A 26276-nucleotide genomic window follows, 5' to 3' on the forward strand; every position below is an offset into this window, starting at 1 on the left:
TAATCCGGCTTCAATCAGTCACCATTACCCACCATGTCGACCAGAGAATATAGTATTATTGTTTAGATGTTATGGACCATTTCCCCACCATCACTGTTTGAATTATCGTATGGGATGTTTTCACATGCAATTAGAATATGACCATTTCATAAACCTAAATTCAATTCTGGTGGTCACTATGATTATATGTACACGTTTCCTAGGCGACATCTTTCTGCGGTGTATAATTTCATCAGTTTGTTTCTTTAGAAATTCTGCTTTGTGCACATTCAACTTTGTAGCCTGTGGTGCTCTTAAAGTTTGAGCAAACGTCTGATTTGTCCTCTCGTCTTGTAACTCCGATGGTATTGCAACGTGCCATGAACGTTTGGTTAACCAACGGCTCCACTGGAAAACCAGAAGGTTGACCAAAGCATTCTTAGTTCCATTAAAATTGCCCTCCTTTTGTTTTATGAATATCCCTGTTTCAAATGAGTAGGTGGTTAACATGATAATCAGTGGTTTTTGGTATACACACTACTATTATGTCCTAGCAGACATATGGGGTTCCTATTCATCAAATGTCACAGTAGGATCAGGCCACTGTGTCCACAGAAATGCTAGCTCAATCACTGGGAAGTAAAAGGTAAAGTTTACTCATAAGTTTTAATAAATGTCAACCTGTACAGATGTGTTTTTCTCTCTTTCTCTCCCTCTCTCTCTCTCTCTCTCTCTCCACTTCCAGGAAGGCGTCATTTCGCAGCCAGGTTTGTGCTTACCCGTTTTAGATTCCTTTGTCTATGATCTGAGCTAGTGTTTACACATGTAACATTACGCTAGTAGATATTTATTTGATGTGCAGATTTCACAGTTGGAGTGTCAAGCTGAGACCTGAGTGCAGAGTTTAGTCTCTTGCTGGAGAGAAAGGCCGTGGAGGGACTATTATGATTGGAACCACTGCACAAAGGGCAGACAGCTCTTGCACGTCTCTTACGCTGCTGACTTGTGTTGAATCAAGCACAAGTCTATGGGTTTAGGTTGAAGAAAATGAAGGCTGGTTTACAAAGAATAGGCAGTCAAGATGTACAGAACATAGAAATGTTTTGCCCTAGTGAAGCACAAAAGACTAAATGAAAGACTTAATGAAGGGGAAAGATTTATTTTCCTACTGTTGCTTGGTGCACACCTGGGAAAAGGATTTTATTATATATATTTTTTTAATATCTGGGATATATCAATAAATGGAATCAACTACCTTTTGTGAACAACATAGCAGTGTAAACCCATATTCCATCACTGTCTGGTGTTATCTCTCATGCTCAAAATGTACACCATACACTGTATGGTTGTTGCTAGCTCAATGGTTAAGATGTTGGACTATGGCTCAGGTCATAGGTTCACCCCAGTTACCACTTTAAATTGAGTATAAAAAAAAAATCTTGTGATATTGTTCAGCAATTTAATTCTCTTACATTCTGCGGAAATCTTTTGTATTATCTGTTACTCGGGATGGATTACATCCAGTACAGTGTCCCAGTCTGGCATCATCCATGTTTACACTGTACAGTATGAAAAAACTTCACTGTAAAAGAATTCTTTGATTATGATCAGCAGAATTAGAATACATAATGCCCCACATTGGTGGCCCGTTAGCCAATTTAGCAGTGTCACTTTTTTTTAAACTTTAAACCCCAGTGTAACTGCTCCTTTTAGCAGTATGAAGTGAAAGATGGTGTAGGACGACATAAAATTCAAAACGGTCAATGCAATGTTACTTGCTCACATTAATTAAAATTATTAAATGCCAGGCTTTTCATATAGTGAATTTCAAACCTACCACACACACGAGTGCGTGTTTGTATATATATATATATATATATATATATATATATATATATATATATATATATATATAAATGCTAAAGTACAGTGAAAAAAAATCTTATTTCTTCAGGCTGCTTTTAAATATTGGGTCTCCATGTTGTCCTTATTTTCACCCAGCCAAAAAGAGCTCTAAACTTTTAAATCATGTTTACTCCAGGCATGTGATTTCTGCTATTATACTGCACTTATCAATGATGAAAACAGAACATGGTAAACTTGGTTTTACTGCAAGTCTATCATTAGAGGATCATCATCACATAATCTGACATCACACACACACCACTTTTTAAAAGAAATCACTGATTTTATTAGGATTATCTTGTATGACAAGTAATCTTATAAGACTGCTAAAATCACACAGTATAAAGAACGTTGCCCTGCCCTGATCTGAAACCTGCGTTCCAGTTCATCCAATTCCCATTACAGTAAGCATCATCGGGAAGGGGATGACTTTCGTCATGGCATGTCTTGCGTATAAACTTACAGCCTCAAACTTTGTTTTTGATTTCTTTGTAGAAAAGCAGTTTGATGGTAACTGGATGAAGTTGGGCGTTGTTTGATGTGGTTTGCTGTTCAGGTGTTAATATTGCCTAGTATTAGGTGTGTAGGCATAATAAGATGATAACGCACGGATGTGATTAGTGGATAAGTGTGGTATTCATGGGCTCGGTCCATTGTGGGTGCTGACAGCCTGATGGATGTGTACCTAAGATCATTAGAAAAGAATTTCCATCTGAGATAATAACAAGCATCATGTAATAATTTCTATAATTCCTGCTCTGCTTGATAGCATAATTTGGCTTAGCAATGAAAGGATTTTTTCCCCCTCCTTGTCAAACCGGGCATTCAAGTTACACAAGGACTTTTGATTGTGCAGAATAGAAGAACAAAGTTAGGACAGTAAAAACTACCTTTATATTTCTATATAATTCCCTGCTACACTAATGCACTTGTCTCAGCGTTTCTCTTGTGCTTTGGATACCATCAAGTTCTGAGCCATGATAGGACTGCTTGCCTCGCATCTGAACTGCTGACCTGCCAGGAACTCCCATGAACCGAAACGTGAAAATTGCTTGGATTAAGGTCAGGATTGTACAGGTGATGTGGCAGTAACTCCCAGCCGGGTTCCTATAATGTGCAAGTGTTGTTTGTTTTTTTTATTTTATTTATTTTTTTGGTCTAGTTTCCACAGACATTTGGTGACAAGTTATCTGTCAGTTTTCAAGGATCAGGCGTTACACTTGCTGAATGTTTATGAGAACGACTGCAGTGGGCTCAGAGCCATCTCGGCCAGGATGGTTGCATTTAGAGTCTCATCACCGTACCATCTTGAAGTAAATGTCCATCGGTTTTATACCTTCTTTCACAAGAAATTTTATCATGAGTCCTGTTTTGACATGAACACCCCTCGTAATTTATACAATATTAAATTAAATGTCTGCCAGTGGAATAAAGCAGGCTGTAAAGAACTGTGTTTTGCTTTATATATAAATGTTGCTCTCATTGATGTGCCCTTGGTGACTCTTGCATCTTGAGGTCACAAAAACAAACGACGAGGCCGTTTTTAACGCACACTCCGGTGAGTAATGCAACACAGGATGGATACTTGGCATGTCCTGACAGAAGATTGCCTGTTGTTTAGAGAGTGCACAGTCACAGCTCAAATTGGTGTAGTGATAGCTTGACACGACAGCTGATCTCCTGCCTAATGCCTCTATTTTGATATCTGCACTTACTAGAAGGACAAGGTGCGAATGGAAATATCCATTTATATCCTGACTGAGGTCATGTTCAAATGTATTGTCATACGGTCACTAAATACATCGAGACGGTTCTTGCTATATGATTATTTGTTTCTTTATTTTTCTATTCTTTCTTTGTCTTTAGAAGCAAGTATTTCTGTTCAGTTAGCCAGGTCTCTACTAAGTTGTGGAAACAATCACCTTGTTTTGCCTAATATCCTTTCCATGGTTGAATTCTCTATGTATTGACATTTTGTCTGATGGTTTGCGCCATGACTGGGTTCGAGCTTTGCCTGCCCGACTTCATGCCCAGCGAACTAGTCACAGATCTCTTCTGCTAAGTCTGGGGGAAGTGTTATGGATTTAAAAGGGAATTTGTCAGTTTGTTGATTGGTCTAAACCAAATATACAGTATACCTCATTTAAAAGTATAAAGGATCAACTTTGTTTACTCTTCATGCTGTGAAGAGCCATGTTAATTTGATAACACTGGCTGAAATCCTAGTCAAGGAGACTTCCTGAATTTAGAATTAGGAATTAAGTTTAGTTTTGCAGTTTAAGCTTAATTTCTCGCCTTAAAGCAGGTTATTAAATATGAGGAACAGTTCTTAAGACTGACGGACATAATGCCTTGTTTGTTTGGCCAAAAAGTTGACTTCCTCTTTCCAGTCCAGTAGTCCGAAGTGTCTCTGTCTAACTATCTCTCGCTCTTTCTCTCAGTATGTGTGTTCATATACTGTGTATATGGGCTTGGGGCTTTCCTGTATAAAACTTTCCACACTTTTTGATTTAGTAACATCAAAGCAGCAATAGCCACCGGTGCCTGTCCACTCTAATAATCATTTTGTTGCCCGGGGTCAGATCTGTCCGCTCCAAGCCCATCTTCCCAATGCCTGTGATCTAGCAGCGTTCCCAGCTCTCTGCAATCAGCAGAGATAAAGAATTGCATGTTGTTAATGCATATGTCTTTGGTTTTATGCCTAAAAAGGGATTTATGCAGGTATCAGAATTCCTGTCTGTATGCTGTTTAAGCCTAATGCCGTGCACGAAAGGGATTGAAGCAAAAACTAAAGAAAGTAAATGAATAACTCTTAGTGATCTCCCTGGACAGTTGGAGACCCGGCCATGGCTCGGTCCCAGCATGTCCTGCCTAGGATTTTTTCAGTTGAAAGGTTACAGTACCATGTCAACTTCAAAGCCAGATAAAAGTGCACACAGGTAGCCCACATGCCAACTGATTTTGCTGACGATCACAGTTATTTCCTTTCACCTCCGTTCAGGCCACCTTTGTCACCCTAGGCTTTGTTAAAAAAAATTAAAAAAAAAAAAAAAAAAAAAAAAACACAGTCATGTAATGATGATGTTTATTTGCCTAAGCTATCGCTTCCTCATAAAGCCTTGCCCTTGGTGAGTATATATCATGCAAATTATAAACAGAAACTCCTGTTATCTGTTTCTTTTTGCTTATTGCCTCACTTTCCTTCCTCCTCTCCCCCACCTCTCACACTCTCACTCACTTTCTACAGTGATAATAATGGACAGTCTCACTTCTCTCCTCATGGACCTTAGTGATAATTGCCATAAGCCGCCCACTTGGTTTCTTTTTCCATTGTCCTCCCTAAAGTCTTTGGTCTGGCTTGAGATAAAGGGACAATTACTTCAAAGCAAACTGCTAAGAGTTTAACCCTGAGCTGAAAGAAGCAGCAGACAATACAGTAATTGAGAAGAGTTGCTGATCAGTGGTGTGGTGTGGAGAGAGAAGCAGACACCATCGAACATATATAATTTTATTGGTGTTTAGGGCCACAGACTGCTACTGCTACTGAGTGCAAGGTCCTAGGGTTAAGGACAAGATGTTGACTTGTTTAATGGAGTTTGAAAAAAGGTGGAGTTTAATAGTTTTTCACATTTTGGATGTTCTTACATCATTTTTATTTATACAAGTGACGACTTTATTCCAACTTAATCCTAGTAATATTTTTGAGAGATTTTGGAATTCGCACAACCCAAACAGTAAGAAAGGGGTCAAAGTTGCATTCGGAAATGGTAGATAAGTAATGTACCCTATTACTATGCCCTAGAAAATATGGGAAAACATTTTTTGGGGAGGTGTGGGGGGGGGGGTGATGGGTGGGCTACCAGCGCTGTCAGTTCTTTAGCAACCGCCACATCAGTCCTGCTTACAACTGGTCAGTGTATATAGTTGCTCTCATAAAATTACTGTTTTTGTTGGTACCTGCCTACAAAATTTTCTAATGAATTTAGTTCCGCCCAAAAAATAGTGGCCAAATTTACATCACTCTGACCTAAATTAAGGTCCTCTACACATTTATGTGGTCTTTGTTTGAGCCCTATATCTGAAAGCTGACTTGTGCTTAAATCTAAGTAAAAAAGCCTTCCACTCTCGCAACTTTTTTTAATGCACTACATGCTATTTTTACTGTGTGTATGGGATTAGTATGTATAACCTAAACATCAATATGTCAACAGCAGATAGAAGTACTGTATACAATATGTGTAATAATTTGCAATAATATATACTGCATTAAACAACTGCAGTTCATTTGTCAGTTTACAAAATGTAATAAAATTAAAATTTCTAAAGTTCTGTTAAAGTAGACTTCTCTTTAAGCCATAGTTAACATAGCATTAACATAGCTGTATGCACTTTTTACACTTTTATGCAGATGTCCAAACTCCTCCAAGTCTGAGTTTTAAGTTAAAAAAAATCCACATGTGGCATGCTAAGTCAAGAAGAGCTCAGACTGATTGTCTATATGCATGAGCATTTGGATTGTAAATGGTCCATCCTGGACTATTAATCCCTTAAATGTGGCTTCCTGCTGCTAATGGAATTGAGGTAAAGTTTAGGGTTTTGTTTGTGGATTCAGTTAACTGTGGACTACCAAGCTATATTCTTGTGAGTAATTGCTCAGAATGATTAAGAGCTAAATAAACTGTGGAGGTTTTATCAGTTTCAGAATTGGATAAGATGTTTAGAACGTTAGAATGTATAAACGTTTGCACGTCCAATGCTCACACTGGTGAGTATGCCATCATGCCAAGATGTATGGAAGACTGTGCTGCTCTGCCACACTGTGGTAAATTCTCATCACTTTGTTCTAATTCATTATAAAAAAAAAAAACATCATTTTATGATATCCTATTTGTTAATGTTCGACATCAAAGGACAATGAGGCCTTTGAAGTATGGTGAGGGTGAGATCATTGGGACATCTTCCCTCTGGATTTGAAAATGCAGGACAAGCTTTTCTGGTACTTTCACTTTTTAGAGATAAGACCCAGACATGCTGGCATGTCATAACAGTTTATTTATTTATTTGCTGACTACTTGAAGGACAAAACTGTACAATATAGATTTATTGGTGACGATTACAATTTGTTTATGATATGATTTGTTATGCTAATAGGGATATGAAACACTAAACCTTTAATACAGCTCATGTTTCTCTTGCACAGATGTGCTATCTAGACAAAGGGTTGTGAACACCTGATCATCATACCCATATGTGCTGAATGAACGTCTCGTTCCAGATGTACTCTATAACCTACATTCTTGGGAATGCATTTTGAAGTTTCTGTGAGGATTTGCCATGTTTTCCCATTTTGGGCTGAGCATTAGTGAGGTCAAGCACTGATGTCAGATGAGGAGCGCTGGCACACAGTCGGTGTTCCAGTTCATTTCAAAGGTGTTCATTGGGGTTGAGGTCAGGGCTCTGTGCAGGCCGCACCGGTTCTGTCACTCCAACTTTGCCAAATCATGTCTTCATGGAGCTGACTTTGTACACTGGGGCATTGTCATATTGGAACGTGTTTAGGGCCCTAAGATCCCTTGAATTACTAGTTTCAGATTTTAAATTGTCATGCCAGAGCATTAAAAGACATCCTAGTTGTGTACTTCTACATTTTTTACAACAGTTTGGCAAAGAACCATGAGAGATTTTTTTGTCCACAATAATGTTGTAGAATTTTATTGCAGTGCTCGAAGATATACAATTACTTCAATGTTATACTTAATATTTTCTTAAAGAATTATATACTCATTTATTTTTTGTCAAGCTGTAATTCTAATTAGCTAATTTCATTCAAAACAGCCTGAGTTGTCACACGACAGAGTAGACCAAACCAAAGTGTTAAAAAGATGGAGGGAATTGTTTAGGTGGAATGTTTGGTGACTATATTTTTCTTGCTCAAAATATAAATCTATTTTTGTTCTCATTTGTGCCAATTTATGATTATTGTGCATTTTGTTGCTGTTGTAACCCCGCATGGTAATCGTAGCTGGAGTAATTTAAAAATGTTTAACTGCTGTTTAATCATTTGTAATTACTGTAAATCTGTTAAATAATGTTTAGTTCTTTTTGGCCCAAATCTGAGAAGATGTCTATAACTGAAAAACCACTTACTACCATATAAAACAATATGTAGGTTGTTACAATTATTTTTTTTAGGAATAAGGTTCTTACAGTTTTGATGCACAATTTAGTGTGTAGTATGTGGTTTGGGATGCACCACTAATAGTTTTTGAATGTGCACTGACCTGCCACTCACAAACACTAGTTTTTCTTTTCCCCCTTTCATTACAGATTTTAACAATATATAAGCAGAATGTTTTATAGCTGGAATCTGTAATGGATAAACAATTCTACTGCATTATGTTAATCTCATTAATCTAATTAGCTAACCTTTCAAGTGGGAGCATACCTATGTTACCAGGGTCCTATATTCACAAGTTATTTTTATGGTAACACACATGAAACCTCCTATTATTTTTGAGACACATTTCAATGGTGAAAAATTACACAAATATTTTATGTGGTCTGAAAGTCTCAAAAAAGCATCAAAATGTATATGACCCTGGAAACATGGGGCTCTGGGAACATAGAAAAACATTTTTGTTATGCTCCCCATATAAATCTGGGGATCATAGGGCCTTGGGAACGTATGGATGACCCCCTTTCAAGCTAGCGAGTAAGGTTGTAACTTCATGTAGTAGGGTAGGTGCTACTCAGTATTATACAGAATTAGTAGGGGTTTTACCAGGTTTAATTGGTTTTATTCAGGTTCAAACTGCTAACTGTTCATAGAAGTTTCAAGCATAAAGACTCAAATAAATTTATTTTGGTGAATTTCATATCATGCATGCATAGTACTTCTGAAGTGATGCTAGTTAAAAATCCAGGTTTGGTACACATTCAGTAGACTAAAATATTTAAACAATTTTGAATTTTTTTGCATGATATAAAAAGAGAAATTATATTTGAAAACAAAAATGGTGGCAACCACAATCCACCATGATTTAATCTATCTCTAGAAAATCTCTATAGCTCCGATAAATAATTAAAATAAAACATTTGGTTCATTATTATCTAATTGGACTACTATTAACTAAGTTGCATTATGTTATAATAAAACAGTATTAGTAATATATTATGGAGGTTTCTGGCTGCAAAAGTTTGAGAACTCCTTTAACAGGTCGTGGAAGCTCGTATTAGTTTTTGCGGCGCGTTTCGGCAGTGAAAGGGTTAAAGTAAACTTGTGAGCTTTGAAAGTGTATGTAGCAACAGAAGGATCGCAGGGATGTAACGCTATTGGGGCGGCAGATCACTTACTTCTGACGTTCCAAAGCCTCGGGGAGTTGGCGCAAGATCGCTTGCCTTTGATAAGGTCCTTGCAACTTTGTAGTAACTTTTGTTTTGCCCAAACTTTGTTAGAGTATATAAAACGTCGAGTTAAAATCTGCCCACTGGTATTCTCAGTTTTAATCCGATGTTTTATGTAAAATGTTTGCGTTTTTGCTGTTGCTCTGAGGCGTGTACTTTTTTTTCTCTTTTCTAACAGGCGCATTTCTTTCTATGTACCTTTCGGGACCAGGCTGTCGGCTTCTTACTTTGATGTCCGCACTTAAACCCTGAGCCCAGTACATATTGGAATAGCCTACAGGAGATGTGCTGTGCGGCATGGCTGCGTAAAACATTTGAGGAAAAACGCGGGTGGAACTGCTTTTCAATTTCTTTTTTGCGACTGTAACAAAAGAACAGATCGGAAAAACGAGAGGAGCGCCGCTGTATTGGATATTGTGGACTATTTTTTGACTTGTGCAAAACGCTGGAGTTTTGGGGGGAATAGAACTCATGGGTCGATGGTAAGTTGCATGTTCTCCTTGCTTTGGCCCCACAGGGCCGCTTTTGATGTGCTCTTCGCTCGCTTTGAAGTAACGTGGCTGTGTCCAATCGAGTCCTTTTTACTTTGCACAAAGCTGAAAGACGCGTTTCTTCATTCTAGACGTTGTGTAATGTTGTTTTAACCCACTTTAGCAAACGTGTCGGCTCGAATAAGCTTTTTGACTGTTTTCTTGCAGTGTGTTCGTTATTCTGGGCGAAAGAAGTTTGTGTGTGGAATTCCGCCCCCTGAGAGGGTAGACTTTCCTTTGGACTTTATGGAGAGGTTTTGAAGTTGAATTAGGCGTTTTATTTATATATCAATTTTATTCATATACTTGATATGGTTGGCTCTAGAAAGGGCTGCGTTTTTTTTTATTAGTGTTGGAAAGAAAACCTGCTCAGACTGAGCGCTATAACTCCAATCGGTAAGCAATGCACAAATCTGTGTGCGTGAGCGCGTGTTGGTGTAAATCACTCGCATTACTTCAGGCTTGGTTTGTAGCCCACTGGAACTGGGAGTTCAGTTTGCTCTGATGAAGACGTTTTGCTTCTGATGTGTGTGTGTGTGTGTGTGTGTGCGCGCGCGCGCGCGCTATGTTATTGTTGGTTTTACCCGCGCCGGTACAGTGGCTCAGTGTGCAGTGCTGCTCTGGAGGACTCGGCACGGTGTTACTGATGGCACGCCGCTTACTCAAGAGACATTCCCGTCGCCTTTCTGTAAGAGCAAGCTGAGAGAAAGAACCACAAAGCGATTATATTAAGAAAGGTTGAGGATCTCGGTTTCTTTGCTAATGTAGCATGCCCTGGAAATGTGCTTTTATGTATGGAAATGTTAAAAGTATGTTCTGGCTCAGATCAAAGCCAGGTGGAGAACGCGTGTTGGATCAGGGTTAGTCTTATGAATCCGTGTCTCCTTTTAGCTGGCAGTAGAGGAGGTCAGAAAGTTTTTTTTTTCTCCTGTTAATTTATTTTATGTAACTTGAATGAAGGCGGTAAATCATTATTAAGCTATGTGATAATACATCCCTCACTCACACACGTACACACATTTGCGCACGTACCCTGCAGATATATAAGCTAAGTTGTACCGTGTTCAGAGAGCGATTTCGATTCCGCGCTGTGTTTATAGTAATTAACTGTAATGTCGGATCCAGGGTAATTAGTAAATGATTAGAACAGAACTAGGATGAATAAGAATTAAGTGTCGATTTCAAAGTCGTGCTGAAATAAGACTTGTATGAATGGCTGTATAGACTCCTGAGAAGCCCCCCCCCCCTCCCTAAAGCCTGTGAGTGTGTGAGTGCGCTCTCTCTTTGAAGTTTGAGGCGGATCTGCTTTTGATTAGATCAATACTTTGTGTGTGTTTTCAGAGAGAAGCCGGACAGAGGTGCTGCTCCCCCGCTAACTTCAAGCGAGAGTTCGAGGGAGATTAGAGCCGAGCTCAGGAGCCACAAGCCGTGCAGCCATGAACGGGGCGCTTTCGGAGCCCGTGGCCACGAGCTTCCGAGAAGATGCTCCCCGTCCGCCGGTGCCGGGCCAAGAGGGCGAAGTCAAGTGCCGCAAACTGCCGAGTAAAATGACCGCGCTGAGAGTCAAGGAGACGGCAAAATCGACGCGTAGGGACGAGGAGGGCCTGGGAGAGCCAGAGGGCAGCGCTTCACCGGACTCGCCGCTCGCGCGCTGGACCAAGTCTCTGCACTCGCTGCTTGGTGACCAGGACGGCGCGCGACTTTTCCGGGTCTTTCTGGAGCGCGAGCGGTGCGCCGACGCGCTCGACTTTTGGTTTGCGTGTAACGGGTTCCGCCAAATGGACCTAAAGGACGGCAAGACGCTGCGCGTGGCCAAGGCCATTTACAAGCGCTACGTGGAAGCCGATGGCGTCGTCGGCAGGCGCCTCAAGCCGGCCACCAAGACTTTTATTCGGGACAACGTGAAGCGGCAGCAGATCGACTCGGCCATGTTCGACCAGGCGCAGACGGAGATCCAGACCAGCATGGAGGAGAACGCGTACCAGACGTTCTTACAGTCCGACATATACCTCGAGTACGTGCGCAGTGGCGGTGAAAACCTCGCACACACAAGTCCCGGTGCGCTCGGGAGTCTAAAACTCGTCTGTGGCTACTTGCCCACCTTAAACGAAGAGGAGGAATGGAGTTGTAATGACTTTAAAGCCAAAGCGCTGGCTGTGGTCGGACTGTCGACTAAAGCGCTGCGGTCTGCTTCTCCACTGAGGACTGTAGACGTGATGGAGAAAAACTACAGGTGAGACCATGCCAAACTCTTTACTCTTTCCGAAGTTGTCCGATTTGCTCCTCAGTACGTGCCATAGCTTTCCTTCAGCGCCAGCAGTGTATAATAAATGCTGTTCGACGCGCATTCTCTTATTGTTCTGTGACTATTAAGATGTTTATTCTCACATTGCTCTCATTAGTATCAGCTTTTCCTAAGCGCTGAGACGCTCGCGCGCGCGTGCTCGCGCACGGCCCTCTCCTGGCGCGTGCTCGCTTCCTGTGCTTTGAAATCGCTCCGCTGATGGATGAAGCTTCAGAGCAAATCCGCCTCCGGACATCAGAAAGTTGGAGCCGATGGTGTCATTCCTCCCAAATGCGAAACGATATCTGGAATCCTAACAGCACAAATTCTTTGTCAGTAATAAATACGCGGGCTTAAGTAATAAGTAATAAGCACTTCAGCATGGCTGTAGTTAGGCTGTATGTTATAATATAATCTCTAAGGGCAGCTTAGTTACTTTCGTTCCAACCAACAGCATTGTCGAGTGGTTTAAAAGCCCAGTGACCTATTAAACTTTTAATTGAATGTTTGGCATCAGATTCGTCTGTTATTACACCGTAATTAAGCGGTGTGTCATGTGTTCTACGATTAACATTTAGCACAAGCGGCGCTAATTAGCACAAACTCTGTGTGTGTGTGTGTGTGTGTGTGTTAGGTCTGGCCTGGTTTAGCATTGTAAATGAGGAAAGGCGTCGAGGTCCGGTGCCAGACTAATGTTTATCCGCTAATAGCTCTACTAGGAGGGGAATCCGGAGTAAGTTTTCATCTCATCTCAATCTCTTTAAACCCCTTTGGTGGTGTTCATCACGTAGATGCGCTCCAGGCGTTATAGATAGGTCAAAGTTACATGAGAAAAACATATAATGTACATACAGGCTACAGTTTTAAAATCTTTTTTTTTTTTTTTTTTTTTTAATTGGCCTTTAAGCTGCGTTCTCTGTTCTCTCTCTGTCTGCATCTGGGCTGTTTTCATCTGAGCCATGTGGAACTCATTTCTCACTTCCTCTCTTATTCTCTCTCTTTCTCCATCGCCCCTCAAATTCGAGCTATTTGCAGGAGAGAGAAAAAAAAACAAGCCGCAGCAAATCGCTTACTGAGCCAGTTGCCATCATCATCTCTGTTTCTGATTTTTCATCCGTTATCCGATGATTTCACTTCCTTCTCCACTTTTATCTCATTCCTCTGCCAAAGACGGAGAAAAAAAAATCCCACGGAGGGAGCCCGAGCATATTTTCTGAGCGGAAAAGAAGATGAGAACAGGGAGGGGGGGGGGGGTTCCTCATGAAAGGGCGGATGAATGAGAGGGTGAGGTAGGGAGGGGGAAATGCGAGCCCAGCTGTGCTAAATACCTGACTCTTTGCAAGAGCCTCCAAAGGTCAGGTCTGACTTGGGGCCTCTGTCCACAGTCATGCTGTTTAACTCCTCGCAGCTCTCCTGCCAGTAGGCATTCTCATAAAGGAGGCCCTCCTTCCCCCTTCTTCACTTCCTCCTTTCTTTCCACTGTCTTATGGTCTCTTACTCACTATGAGTTCTTAGATCCGTCTCATGTGCTCTTTCTGTTTGCCTCTCCTTTGCGCTCTCACTCCATCTCTCTTGCTCGCTCTCTCACTGTCTCCCTGTCCTTTTTTACTTTTCTCCTCAGAGTATAGGCACAGACTTTCTTCCTGTCCTCCTTCAGTGAAACAAGAATGTGTCACAGCAGGATAGAGGAATGGAGAGGGTGAGAAAGGGAGGGTAAGAGAGGGAGGGACTATGTGGGTATTTGGGGAAAAAATAGACCACAATGTTAGAAAGAGATGAGAGAAAGAAGTGACAAGATAAGGAATACTATTTAAGAAAAAAGACAGATGGAGATTCTTCTGAGGGAGAAGGTCACAAAAAACATATTTCTGAGCTCATAAACATGTACTTGGTACTCCAGCCCAGTTCACTCATGTGTAAAGATTTGGTGTGGAGGTCAGATGAAATTCAGAGAAACAAACTCCCAGGATGTCTTCCTGTATACAGACGGATAACTTTTTGGAAAAGTTACATCATCCAAAGACTTTTAATATACTGACAAACATAGAAGGTTAGAATGTTGATCTTTGAACAGTAACATATTAACACGCCATTTGTGTCTGTCCAGGTCGTATAGACGCAGCGATCCTGCCAACCCGTACCATGTGGCCTCTGGCTGCAGTTTCGCCCCCACCACTAGTGCCAACGACAGCGAGATCTCCAGCGACGCCATGACAGATGACTCCATGTCAATGACTGACAGCAGCGTGTAAGTCCGGCTTTTGTCTTTGTAAACAGTCGCAAGCAAACAGTGCGCAGCATATTAAAATAACACCAGACATCATATATGATGTTTGCTTTCAGTTGCATATGCACAGTGAGTTTAGCCGTGTGACAGAATAAGAACATGGCCTGTCTGTTTTATTTAGGTGATATTTGATGGAAGCCGGTAAAGAAGAGATAATGCTCTGCTTGGCAGTTGGCTCTTTAGATGGTTATTAATAGGTGTATTCAGAGTCTTCGATGCGTTGGTGTACTGCAGCAAGGGGATTCAGCTCTGGCATTTCTGCTTTGGAAAGGACAGCCATAAGCATCAGGTCTTCAGGAAATACATCATGCTCCATTTAACTACTAAATAATACTACTGTCTGCAAACTTAGGCGCAGGAAACAGCACTTTTATAATTCCTTCCACCTCTTCCGATTGCGTTGCGTTCATTAGGGTTTTCTTGCGACTCGTAGAGACCTCACTTGTTGTGCTTTGCTAAAACCTAGTGGCCACTATTATTTCTTGTCCACGCCCATCCCTATTGTCTCCTGGCTTGAAAGAGAAGCAGAAAACTGGCCATGTGGACCGAAAGATGCTCATTGAGACAAGCTGGCAGGAAATGAAAGCGAGTTGGGCCTGCATGGCATGGGTTTCTTGATCAGCCCTGGCATGGAAGCATCCAGATGAGATGCTAGCCATTTCTGGAGTTCTAGAGCATGTCACCTGGGATCCACTGAGTTTAGGGCAACCTCCAGTAGCCTTTCAGCCCTAAACTCTAGGCTCAAGGCACCCCACCCCCCATGTGGGTAAGCAGTGGAGCCAATTGTGCGCGCGCATAGTTAAGTGCAGGGAGTAAGGAATAAAGTGCATGGTGGATGAAAGGCTTAAGCGAATCGCTTTCAGCCCATTGTTAAGGAAGGCGAGCTTAGGGGGATAAGAGGGTGGCTGGCTGCTTTGAAAATTACTTGCCCAAGTGAATAGGCGATCCCCATAAAGCTAGGCCAATGAATGAGGCCAGCTTCTGTTCCCCTGATGCCTCAAAGAGCCGGCCAGCACACAGCTTGTGGGAGTGTGTATGTGTGAGTGTGAGAAGGTCAGGCTGATTAAACTTGGAAGATTATATATTTTTGGCAGAGGTCACGGTTCTAGCTTGTTTGCTCTTCTTTATGGTGCGAGGTGTGGAATATTTAAACTATTGTCAGAGTTCATAATTAACATCATCTAGCTTGAATTTGACTTCTTATAGCTGTGCAGCATTGAATTGCATTTCATATCCCGAGACACACCGTCAGCTCCCACTAAGCTCTGTCGAGGAAAATCATAAATGTTCGAACGGCAGATAAATTTATACCTGATAACAAGGCATATCTTGTGTTCTTTCATCCTTATTCAACTTTTCCCTCAATCCTGCTCACCACCAGCTATTGTGTTCTTTCCTTCTCTTCTCTCTTTAACTTTTATCACTGCGGGTTAGGCGAGCAGGCGGGGGGAAATGCCGACATCTTATTTGTTTGGGGACCGTTTTGATTACAATGGTTCATTTTTTATTTCAGTTAAAAGGCACAGCAAATCTGAATCTCATTTCTAGATAAAGCGAAAGCGAGGGAGCATGGGAAGAATGTGTGTGTGTGTGGAGGGGGGGGGGTGCTTGCTTATATCTTATTTATGGATTTGCTTGGACACTAGGGAATGCTTCTGCGCCGACTTCAAACATTACCTTATCTTACAAACCAGCCTTTTGATGTTGCCGAGATCAGAGGCTGACTGCAGCGCCGCTTGCCAAATGAAGATTGGAGCTCTGGCTTTGTGCGCATGACTGTGAGCTTTCAAAGCCACGCTGGAGACAGCATTCAGGGCTAGGTCAGACACTTCCAAGTGGGCAAGAAAAAAAGAATCTCAAGCAAAGGAAAGCGTCCAAGCTTAAAAAACAAAAACCACACTGAAAAAGTATGAAGATGTCTTAAGTTTTATGAGCAGCAAAAGACAGTGTTGGGAAAGAGGAAGTGTTCGACGGGGGTGCTGTAAAATCATCTGATATATGTTGCTTTCTTGGTTCATATTAGTTAAGCTTGTGGTGTGATATTAGTATTTTTCCTGTGTTTAGGAGTTAGGAATCCCCAGATTCCTTGGTTTTCAAAATGTCTAATTTGTTTTCACTCGTTCTGTCTCCCGGCAGTGATGGGATCCCACCATACAAACTGGGCAGCAAGAAGCAGCTTCAGAGAGAGATGCATCGAAACATGAGAATGAATGGCCAGGTCTCACTACCTGTCTTTCCTGTAAGTTCCCTCATTTTGTCTATTAACACACATACAGAGAGAAAGACAACCCCATAAGTATCTACTCTCATACAGCATTACAACAGCTGGCTAAAAAAAACCTTCCAAGACTTCTTTGTAATAGGTTTGGGAAACTGCCTCAATAATTTTTTTTTTTCCAAGACAACAACACTCAAAGCAGTCTAGTGGCAAGTTATTGTAAATAAGGCGTTTCTAAATGAGCCTGTTTTATCCCCGGGGAAATCAAAATATACTCCCTTGCTTTGATCACCCAATGAATGGAACCAGTTTTGAGAAAAGTGACAGCATCCAGCAGCGCAGCCCTCCCTCTTTTCCCTTCATGGGGTGTGTGAGACAGAGGACGCTCCCGGTGTTGTGTTGTCTCTGCACTGGTTGAAAGCTTTAAGAAGTGCATTAAAAAAAAAAAAACGACCCAACAAAGTTTGACCAATAACGAACTAAAAAGTTCTATGATATACTGGACAATCTGTGTCTTTTCCATTCTTCGTCCCCTCGTTGCTGAAGATTATCCCCCGCTCTGGGTGTAACATGTCCCATAAATTTACCACCAGGTCTCCTCAGAGTAATTAGAGGAACAAATGGGACCACACCATGAAAGGCAGCAGAAAAATAAGCATAATAAATGAACAGATATGTGGGAACATGTCCAAATATACACCCACCTCGACATATAATGTGGCTACTGTAGCTGAGAAGTGCCCAGCATGTGGTGGGCAAATAAATTACCTCTGCTTCTCTGATCTCCCTCTGTTTGACTCCACACTATCTCCCCCCACTGCCTCCACTCATCTCCTCTCTCATCTTCCTTTTTCCCTCCTTTTAATCCTCCGCTTTTTTCAGTTTTTCCACCCCTCTCCTGTTGATATGTGACTTTTATTCCTGGATGTAAAGCCACTGTCGCTCCCAGCCCTGGTGTGCATTTGATATTTGCCAAAGCTTCTTTGAAGTGGCTTGGTGGCACTACAGAGAGAGCAAGCTGAGGCTCCTCAGAGTGTGACCAAATGCTCACACCAGCGGTGAAGGGCACAGTGTGTTTATGGAAAAGGCCCTCAGGTAGAGGGCAGCTGTGTGAATCAAGCTTCTTTCTTTGTCAGTCCTAGTTTAATACGTGTTATTGGCACAACCACATTCATACGCTGCGTTGCCAAAAGCAATTATGAGGTTGTAACGACACAAATAAAGCAATAACAGCTGTATTTTTATCACGTGTAGAGGCCACGGCGGCCACCAAAGGACATGACCCCAGTGGAGCCGGCAGCATTCGCTGCTCAGCTTATTGCCAGACTTGAAAGACTGAAGAGAGAACAAGAGACTATGAGCTCGTTAGAAGAGAGACTGCAGCAGATCGAGGAGGTCAGTGTGTAATGCCGTCTAAAGTTTGTGTGGTTGTTTGCCTATAGCATCCACAATATACTTAATTTTGTATTTATGCCATTGGTTTCTGGTAATAATGTTGCGTATCGGCTGTTTGGACGTAAAGTCCAGTCACCTGCATAACTTTTTCTGCACCGGGTTTAGGGTTGTGTGTGTGGAGTTTATTTGTCTAAAGTCGTACTTACGTCTTCGTGTAGGAGGAAGAGCGGGACGAGTCCGAGCTTTCTTCCTTGCAGCGGCGCTCGAGCGAGGACGACCCGCAGGCCATCTTAGATGAGCACCTCTCACGTGTTCTCAGGACACCTGGTTGTCAGTCGCCCGGAGTGGCACGCCACTCACCCCGCTCTCGCTCACCAGAACCCCGGCCGCTGACCAGGCCTGTGGGTGGCACCTCGCCTATGCCTGCTTACCCTCCCGGACGGACGTTCGTCTCCAAGCATGTCCATCACCACTACATCCATCACCATTCAGGGCCCAAAAGCAAGGAACAGATTGAAGCCGAGGCAGCACGGCGGGTACAGGTCATGTGTCCAGCCGTACCCGAGTGCTGTCCCTCAGCATACACACGGAGCCGCAGCCTGGGCCCTGAGCATGGAAACGGCATCGGCGAGGCGACCCAAGGGTGAGTCATCCTTCGCGTTTATAATTCACAATAAACAAGCTGAAGTAAATGTATCTAAATATCTCCTTTATCTTCTCTGCTCCTCCAGATGTTCGAGTTCCTCATCCAAGCGTGTCTGTAGGTCTGGTGAGGACGTGAACAGTGAGAGTACAGAGACTGCCACCTTACAACTGCCGACTGACAGCGCTGACCGCTCACAGAATGTCTGGCAGTGGATCATGGAAAGTGATCGGCAGGCCAAGCACAGGCCGCACAGGTAAGCACGTCAGCCTCAAGCACCGTTTCATCCAACCGTTCTCACCTTTACTCTTCATAACCATTTGCCCATGCGTGATTTCCCACAGCACTCAGAGCACGAGGAAGCTATACGGCTCCGAGTCAGCACGCACCCACACTTGGGGAGGTGCAGGCATTTCCGGGCACCTCCGCACCCACCAGCCTGCTCATCCATTCATCCAGGACCCAGCTATGCCCCCTCTACCTCCGCCCAACACCCTGGCACAGCTGGAGGAAGCGTGTCGACGTCTGGAAGAGGTTTCCAAACCCTCCAAACAGAGGTGTGGACGTCTCTCATGAATCTATTCAGCTCACGTTATATTTCTGGGCTTGACTGCACATACAATTTACATGTAGCCTGTCCTAATTTGTTATTTTCTGCCATCAGGCATTCAACACCAGGCCTTCAAAGAGAAAAGAGCCATGCAGTGCCTGTTCAAACTGGAGCTGCATCTGTCCAGAGCCAGGTTCTTCAAACAGAGCAGTAAGTCTTCTGGAAATGGATATGGAATGTGGAGACCTAATACTAGAATATGATTCATTAAATGCAATCATGTGTAAAAGTCTATGCATTTTTTGGTAAAAACATAATAATAATAATAATAATAATAATAATAATAAATAATCAGATCGTATAGGGTCTTAATAATAGGCAAATAAAACCTCAGACAAACAACAACATTTAACTTTTTGTACCATGCCGTTATTTATTTAACAAAAATGAAGCCAAAGCTGTTAAGTGTGTGATCCAAGTAGCAAATGTTCGTGCACTGGGTCCGCTCTCACACTTTTTCTTTCTTTCCGTCTTTCCCCATAGCCCAAAAGAGCCAAAGAAGCCTCCTGGCAGCCATGGCAATGAAACTGTGGTCACATATTTCTTTTGTGGTGAGGAGATCCCCTACAGGCGCATGATGAAGACACACAGCCTCACCCTAGGCCACTTCAAAGAACAGCTCCGCAAGAAAGGCAACTACAGGTACACACATGCCCCTTCTCCCAGGCCTTGATGACTCAATGCGATTGGTGAATCGGAGCCGCCCTCTAGTAGACAGGCCCGTGGAGCCATGTGTTTTCTTTGTACGTAATTGAAGGTAACAGAGAAGAAAGGCGCTCTTGAAAGGTTTCAGGAGCTTGAAGTGGTTCGTGCTCTAGCTAGGCACTGAAAGAACAGCCTCTGCTGTTGTGTGGAAGAGGAGAATGTTTACTGCTGGCTGTTTACTGGAGTTGGTGGTAGGAAGGGAAGAAGAGAGGAGGGGGGGGGTGCATGCAATGTGTGTACAGAAAAGGAAAGAGGGAATTTTAACTGGAGCCATTTGGTCACATCTGGTATTGATTTCTTCATAAGGCACACTTAATAAGCACGTCTTTGAAGCCCAGGTCTTTCATTTCATGCACTAAGACTCGCATAAATTCTTCAGCGATTGTATCAAGCTTCGATGCGCTCATGCACTGTGTGAATGTGTTTACATAAGCTATTGATTTTTCATTTTTTTCTCATTTACATCAAAGGGGATATTTGTTTTTGTCCCGTTATAGTCAAATGACTGCCACTTCAAATAGCCCACTCAAAGCTGAGCATTTCCTGCAAAAGGGCATATATGTGCTTAATTACAGTTTTTATCAGCTGAGTCAGTGTCCCAGGAGTAACGCGCAGTCTTCTTCCTGAACTAAAGCTCTCCTACCTTGCACATTCTTTGTAATAGTTTTTTTTTTTCTTCTCAAGGCCAAGTGAATTCAAAGCTGATGGTTTTAATAGCAGAAAATGTGTGGAGCTGGGACATGGCAGCATTTCAACAAAGAACAGTACTTGCCAGCACTGCCAGACGATATTGGTGCCAGATGTTGCTCAGAGAAGAATCTTGCCACATAAAATGTGTTCCAATGGAAAGACTGCTCTCTTGCACTCTTTTCTCCACTTCTTCCTCTTTTTTTAAGCGAGTAAAGGCTGCTCTTCTTGCGCGTTCTGAGTTGAGCGTTGTGCAGAGATGACAGGAAAAACACAAATGCCACAGGCCTCTAGTTTAGCGAAACCTTCCTGTATGGCATACACATCCTATTTTCTTTTTATTAGTAGCCATGGCTTCTGCCAACTGTTTTCTGGAAGTTGCACACCCCCAACCCCATCCTCTAGATGTTTTATGTGCTTTGTTTTTATGACTTGGTGGAGTCCACTCATAAAATGAAAAGTTAGCTCTTGGAATTCAAGTGCACACCACAGCGCACGTTTGTTAGGGAACGGGGGCATTTTCCATTACCTTTCTAATTATTTGAAACACCCAACCCTAAAACCCTTCTCTCAACTTTGCTTCCGTTTGAAAGGGGATGGAGGGGAGGGGTCGAGCCTAGAGGAGAATGTGACCTCACAGGGTTGATGATGATCAGGATGATGATCCACTAACCTCGGGTCAGAGCACTATCAGCCTGAGAGACGTCTTCCCTATTAACCCTGGCTAGCTCATTGGCCAGGAAAGAGGAGAAAGCAAGAGCCTGTGTGTGTGTGTGTGTGTGTGTGTCATGACATGCAGACTTGCTGGCACCCAAAATATCAACCTTTGTGAAAGAAGCCCTTCATTTGACAGCAGCCCCAATTAGACACCAGTAGACAGAGGAACACTGGCGACGAGCAAGAGAGAGAGGAGGAACTTCAGGATTTAAGCTGCCCTCTAATTTAGAGAAAAGCCCCTTTTTTGGCCCAAAGTGGGCCCACACAACAATGCAAGAACCAAGACTAGAGTCATGTGGGGGTGGTATTTTAATTACCCTTCAGGCTTTTTAAGCCATCCCTCTTCCTGGAAAGATCAGAAGCATCTATCTTGCCTTGAGTAACATGTGAAGGTAGAAGGCATGGGGCTTCTTTTTGACCTTTGTATGTCGACACTCTACCAATAGCTGCTTGCCTCGAGCCTCTCGTCAGTAGCTCATTTCCAAGGCTCCCTACTGACTCGGGCAAATAATTGCAAACGAGACCTGAGGCGAGGGGGTAGGGTGCAGTCCACCCCTTTGAAAAATGATTTGAAAAAAAAAACAGATGTTTAAAGCATGTTTTGATTATAGCTCTCTAACCCTTAATGTTCCACTTTGTTTTTTTGCGCAGGTACTACTTCAAGAAGGCCAGTGACGAGTTCGAGTGTGGAGCCGTGTTTGAGGAAGTATGGGACGATGGCTCCGTTCTTCCCATGTACGAGGGCAAGATCCTTGGGAAAGTGGAACGAACAGACTGAAAAAAAGAAAAAAAAATGTCCTCATGTGATCGAAAGGCCAACAAGCAAAGAAACAGACTTCTACAGATAGATCTGTATTTTCAAAGATAAAGAAATTTTAATATATCCACAAAAAAAAACTCTTTTTGTATTGTTTTGGCTCATCAAGCTATTGAAGGAATACTAGCCAATGAAGTATACCAACTCGTGGAGGACTCCAGCAAAGCAGCCTGGGAGATCAGGCACCTTAACTATCAATTGGAATGGTCAAGAGACGCTATGAGTATACCACTGTCTGAAGATGCGGGTGACTGTATGTGGTGTTTTTTTTTCTTTTCTTTCTTTCTTTCTTTTTTTTTTCTTCTTTCCGAGGGATTGCTACAGAGCCGGTGCATACTGCACCATGGACTGCTGACCAAGTTTTAGTTGTGTTAATTGCAGGTGTGTGTGTGCGTGTGTGAGCGTGAATGTGAGTATGTGTGTATGTGTGTATACAGAGGTATGTGCACGTTATATTGTGCTTTTGTAACAACAAAAGAATATTAATATTTATTAAACTGTCATTTCCCTCCTGCCCCATGTCCAGCGTAATGGACAAGCTGCTTAGTTAAATTGGGAGATTTTTTTTTCCAATGGAACACATGCATGGTCATAATGCTAGAGTCCCCCCATTATAAATAAATGTTAGGAGTCTCCGATTCCGTCCAATGAGGAGAAGTCTTCCATCCTGGGACCACACAGTTTTCTCAACCCTCTTGATTGAGGGTTGATTCCGAAATTGCTCTCTTCACACTGCGTCCAGGGCTGTGTCCCGATTAGCATCATAGTGCCTTCGAATATTTGAAACTTACGAATTGTACAGGATCAGAACCACCTTGGCAAGAAGCCTTGAGGGTGCATTATCGTACGACAAAACAATCATGTTGCATCCTGATATTCTTATATAAAAGTCCCGATGTCTTAATCCCACTGAACTAAAAACGTGGCCTTTCCTCATTTTAGCACTATTTCAACAGAACCAAGCAGGATGTTGAGACGTGTACCCAGTATGGAAGTTCCCTCCAAAATGGCATAAGTATACTGATATACTGAGAACCACAGAGCTCCTGGACAGGGTGTAGTTGTGCATTGGCATAGCAGTGGCGTTTAGATTAATGTCAGTGTTTTAGACTGCAGTACCTGTGCCTACATGGATACCATGCCATGTGCTGCCCTGCTTCAGGGTGTAATATTCCCTTGCTTTTCTAAAGGGGTTTATGTTGCAAAGATTTTTTTTAATGCTTTGAATATCTTGTTATCTATTCTGGGTTTTTTTTTTTTTTTTTGTTTCACATAAATGTAAATTATGCATTATATAGAGCATCATTTTAAAGATGACTTGGTACTTTAATTATTGTAATTATGAAGAGATGTAGCCTTTATTAAATGTTTATATTTTTCAAATGAATCCTCTTTTTGCTTATTTATTTTGCATTCAGATGCACTGTGTGTGTGTTTGTGAGAACTGCAAGCTGAAAGAAAGAATTTTACACTTTCTTGAAATTACACCAAGCTGAGAGCATCACCATGCGATAAAACAGTTTTGTTCAATATTGGAAAAGTGCTTGGATTAATATCATGGATTTTACATTTTGTTGTATAGTTCATACCATCTGGAAAACATTATAGACAAAAACATTCATAAAATGACTAAATTAAAATAAATTGAATTTCTGATCATGGGCACTGTGCCCCCGCACAAAAAAAAAATCAGTAGGGTGTACCAAGCAAAAAAAAAACAACTAAGGAGATTTGAAATGTGGACTTCGGTTAAGAACATACTATTAAAAACTGCAATTCAACGTTATGGAATCAATATGGTCAAGAAAAACCTTACGTAAAGGATCGCTTACACATTTAGTCAAGTTCCATTATTAAAAAATCAACAGTAGAACTCACAGCTATGTTAAACAGTAAAAGTATGAGCATTTCCACACAGTGTGACAGGAGAAATGAAAAAGGCTTCAATTTGCTAGGGAGCATAAAGATTGGACTTTGAAGCAAAGGAAAAAAAAATGTTTTAATGTATCCAGACTGAGCCTATTGCCAGAGTCATGTGTATGTGCAGGGTAAGAAGGGAAGTGCATGAAGCGATGTACCCATCATGCATAGGACCCATTGTACAAGCCTCTGGAGGCAGTGTCATGATCTGGGGTTGCTTCAAGTTGGTCGGGTTTAGGCTTAGCAAAATTATGTGTCAATAAAATGAAGTTTTAAGATAATAACCAATAATAATAACCAATATTTGTTTTCTTCGCCTTGGTCGCCTTGCACCAACAGGTCCTTGGTAGCATTCCCGCGTTGCGTCTGTGTGCATGGAGTTTGCATGTTCTCCCCATGCTTGGTGGAATTCCTCCAGGTACTCCGGTTTCCTCCCACAGTCAAAAGACCTGCAGATAAGGCTAAATGGCGTTCCCCGTAGTGTGTGAATGAGCATGTGAGTGTTGACTGGAGGTCCTGTCCACTGGCCTCCGCAGTCCCTAGATTGATGGATGGATGGATTGTGCATATATTGACATTATTGAACACCAGCGAATGATAAATATATGGAGGTTAGTTTTTGATTTGATTTAAGAGTCATAGGTGTTTGGCTATATTTTTCCAATAGGTATTCATTCTATTAATGATGATGACATGCGCTGTTTAATTTCCCAGGCCAGAATCTCCTATACGTGGTTCAACTATATGAACACCAGGGAGACTATAAGATCACCAGCATGAAATACACATCATTTTCTTACTCATTAAACCATTCAGTGAGTTCTAATGCTCTATGGATTTGGATATAATCATCCTGGAAAAGACCACTTCCATCAGTATATAATCGAGTCATTCATCAATTTTATATTGATTTGTAGTGGGTCAAAGTTGTTGCCAACTTTCTGGTTCTTTGAGAAATGGAAAAAGGATCACCCCCTAGTTTCTGTGTTAGAAATCTGGTGTTTCTGTGCGATACCCGTTTTCCATAGTCAAGGAACTACAAACATGATAAATTTTAACGCAATTTTAATCACATTCATTAAAGCACATACAGGTTTCAGCCCCAGTGGAGACATTGTTCACAGCTCATTCATGTCACTTCATAGCCAGACTGGATCTAGGCTGATCTAAGACCTGTTTTCTCATCTCTATTTAATTATAAACCTGACACTTCACTTCTGCCGCCATCACCACCATGAGAAACAAACTCTAAAAACTATAACTTTTTCCCTAAAAAAAAAAAAGCCCTCATGTTTCCTGGAGCTCAACTCCATCCCTTTAAAAATTCCACAGTAGGTGGGAACCTTCAGTGCTTGAATGTTTCGTTGCCCATTTGGCAGGCTGAGCCTACACATTCAACATAGTAGCTTGTGGGAAAGGCCACTGATTTGAGGATGTACTTGAGAGACAAGGGAAACAGGATCACTATGAGCTGTTCTTTCCTTCTGCGGCCTCTTCACACTTGTATTAAATCTCCATGCTGCTTCAAGAAGCAGGACACAATCACAGATCTTGCTTTGCTGTTGCAAAATTTGAAGGTACAGTGCAACAGTGTTAACCATGTTTTACTGTCTATGGAGGAAGCATTCATCTCATAAGGAGAGCGCAAGTTTGAATCTAGACAATGCCAGAGCCGTCCATAGTCAGGACTTCAAGAGAGCAAAACTGACCATGATGTCTGGATGGGAGGCAAGGCGTTACTCTTTCCCATGTCAATCAATGTGAAGCGAATGGATAGAAGAGCAATTACTCTTTGCAATTACTGAGTGAGAAGTGTTTTTCTGAGGTGCAAAAGGAGGATCAGCTCAAAAAGATGAAGTGAAAAGATTCACATTTCACAGAAGGCATATGCTAAATCTCATTCTCCTTGCTTGGTAGCTGTTGCATGATAGAGGAATTGGGGGCGAAAGTTTAAAAAGGACATTAACAATAACTGTTTCTAAGGCATTGGTGGTTCATAATTGTTTCTCACCTGCCGGTCCCACCCGATGCCCAAACTCCAGCCACTGGATGCATTGACAGTCTGGTGTAAAAGGGGCTCTGGCATGATACCTTTGCCAAGCTATGTGCCAATATGATGGTCCACTGTGGCGACCCCTTGATTGGAGCAACTGACAGTCTAACAACAAGCAACTG

The 26276-nt window shown here is 42.1% G+C and overlaps 1 protein-coding gene across 1 annotated transcript; it reads left to right on the top strand.

Annotated features, from left to right (window-relative positions):
• Positions 1–9447: 9447 nt before the first annotated feature.
• On the top strand, positions 9448–23525 carry axin2 (axin 2 (conductin, axil)). Its single transcript, XM_053515015.1, has 11 exons — positions 9448–9770; positions 11160–12051; positions 14210–14350; positions 16526–16628; positions 17862–18002; positions 18221–18645; positions 18734–18901; positions 18990–19202; positions 19310–19405; positions 19739–19897; positions 22016–23525. Exons 2-11 carry the CDS (start codon positions 11255–11257, stop codon positions 22140–22142), a joined length of 2370 nt encoding a protein of 789 aa, XP_053370990.1. The 5' UTR covers positions 9448–9770; positions 11160–11254; the 3' UTR covers positions 22143–23525.
• The last annotated feature ends 2751 nt before the right edge of the window (positions 23526–26276 follow it).

The sequence above is a fragment of the Clarias gariepinus genome, chromosome 16 (genome assembly GCF_024256425.1).
Source record: "Clarias gariepinus isolate MV-2021 ecotype Netherlands chromosome 16, CGAR_prim_01v2, whole genome shotgun sequence".
Lineage (NCBI taxonomy): Eukaryota > Metazoa > Chordata > Actinopteri > Siluriformes > Clariidae > Clarias > Clarias gariepinus.

Bases quoted from the DNA above. Each gene is read 5' to 3' on its own strand.
- axin2 (XM_053515015.1), top strand. From the start codon at position 11,255: ATGAACGGGGCGCTTTCGGAGCCCGTGGCCACGAGCTTCCGAGAAGAT. The intron at 12,052-14,209 runs GTGAGACCATGC...GTGTCTGTCCAG, and splicing joins GTGATGGAGAAAAACTACAG to GTCGTATAGACGCAGCGATC. The intron at 16,629-17,861 runs GTAAGTTCCCTC...TATCACGTGTAG, and splicing joins TCTCACTACCTGTCTTTCCT to AGGCCACGGCGGCCACCAAA.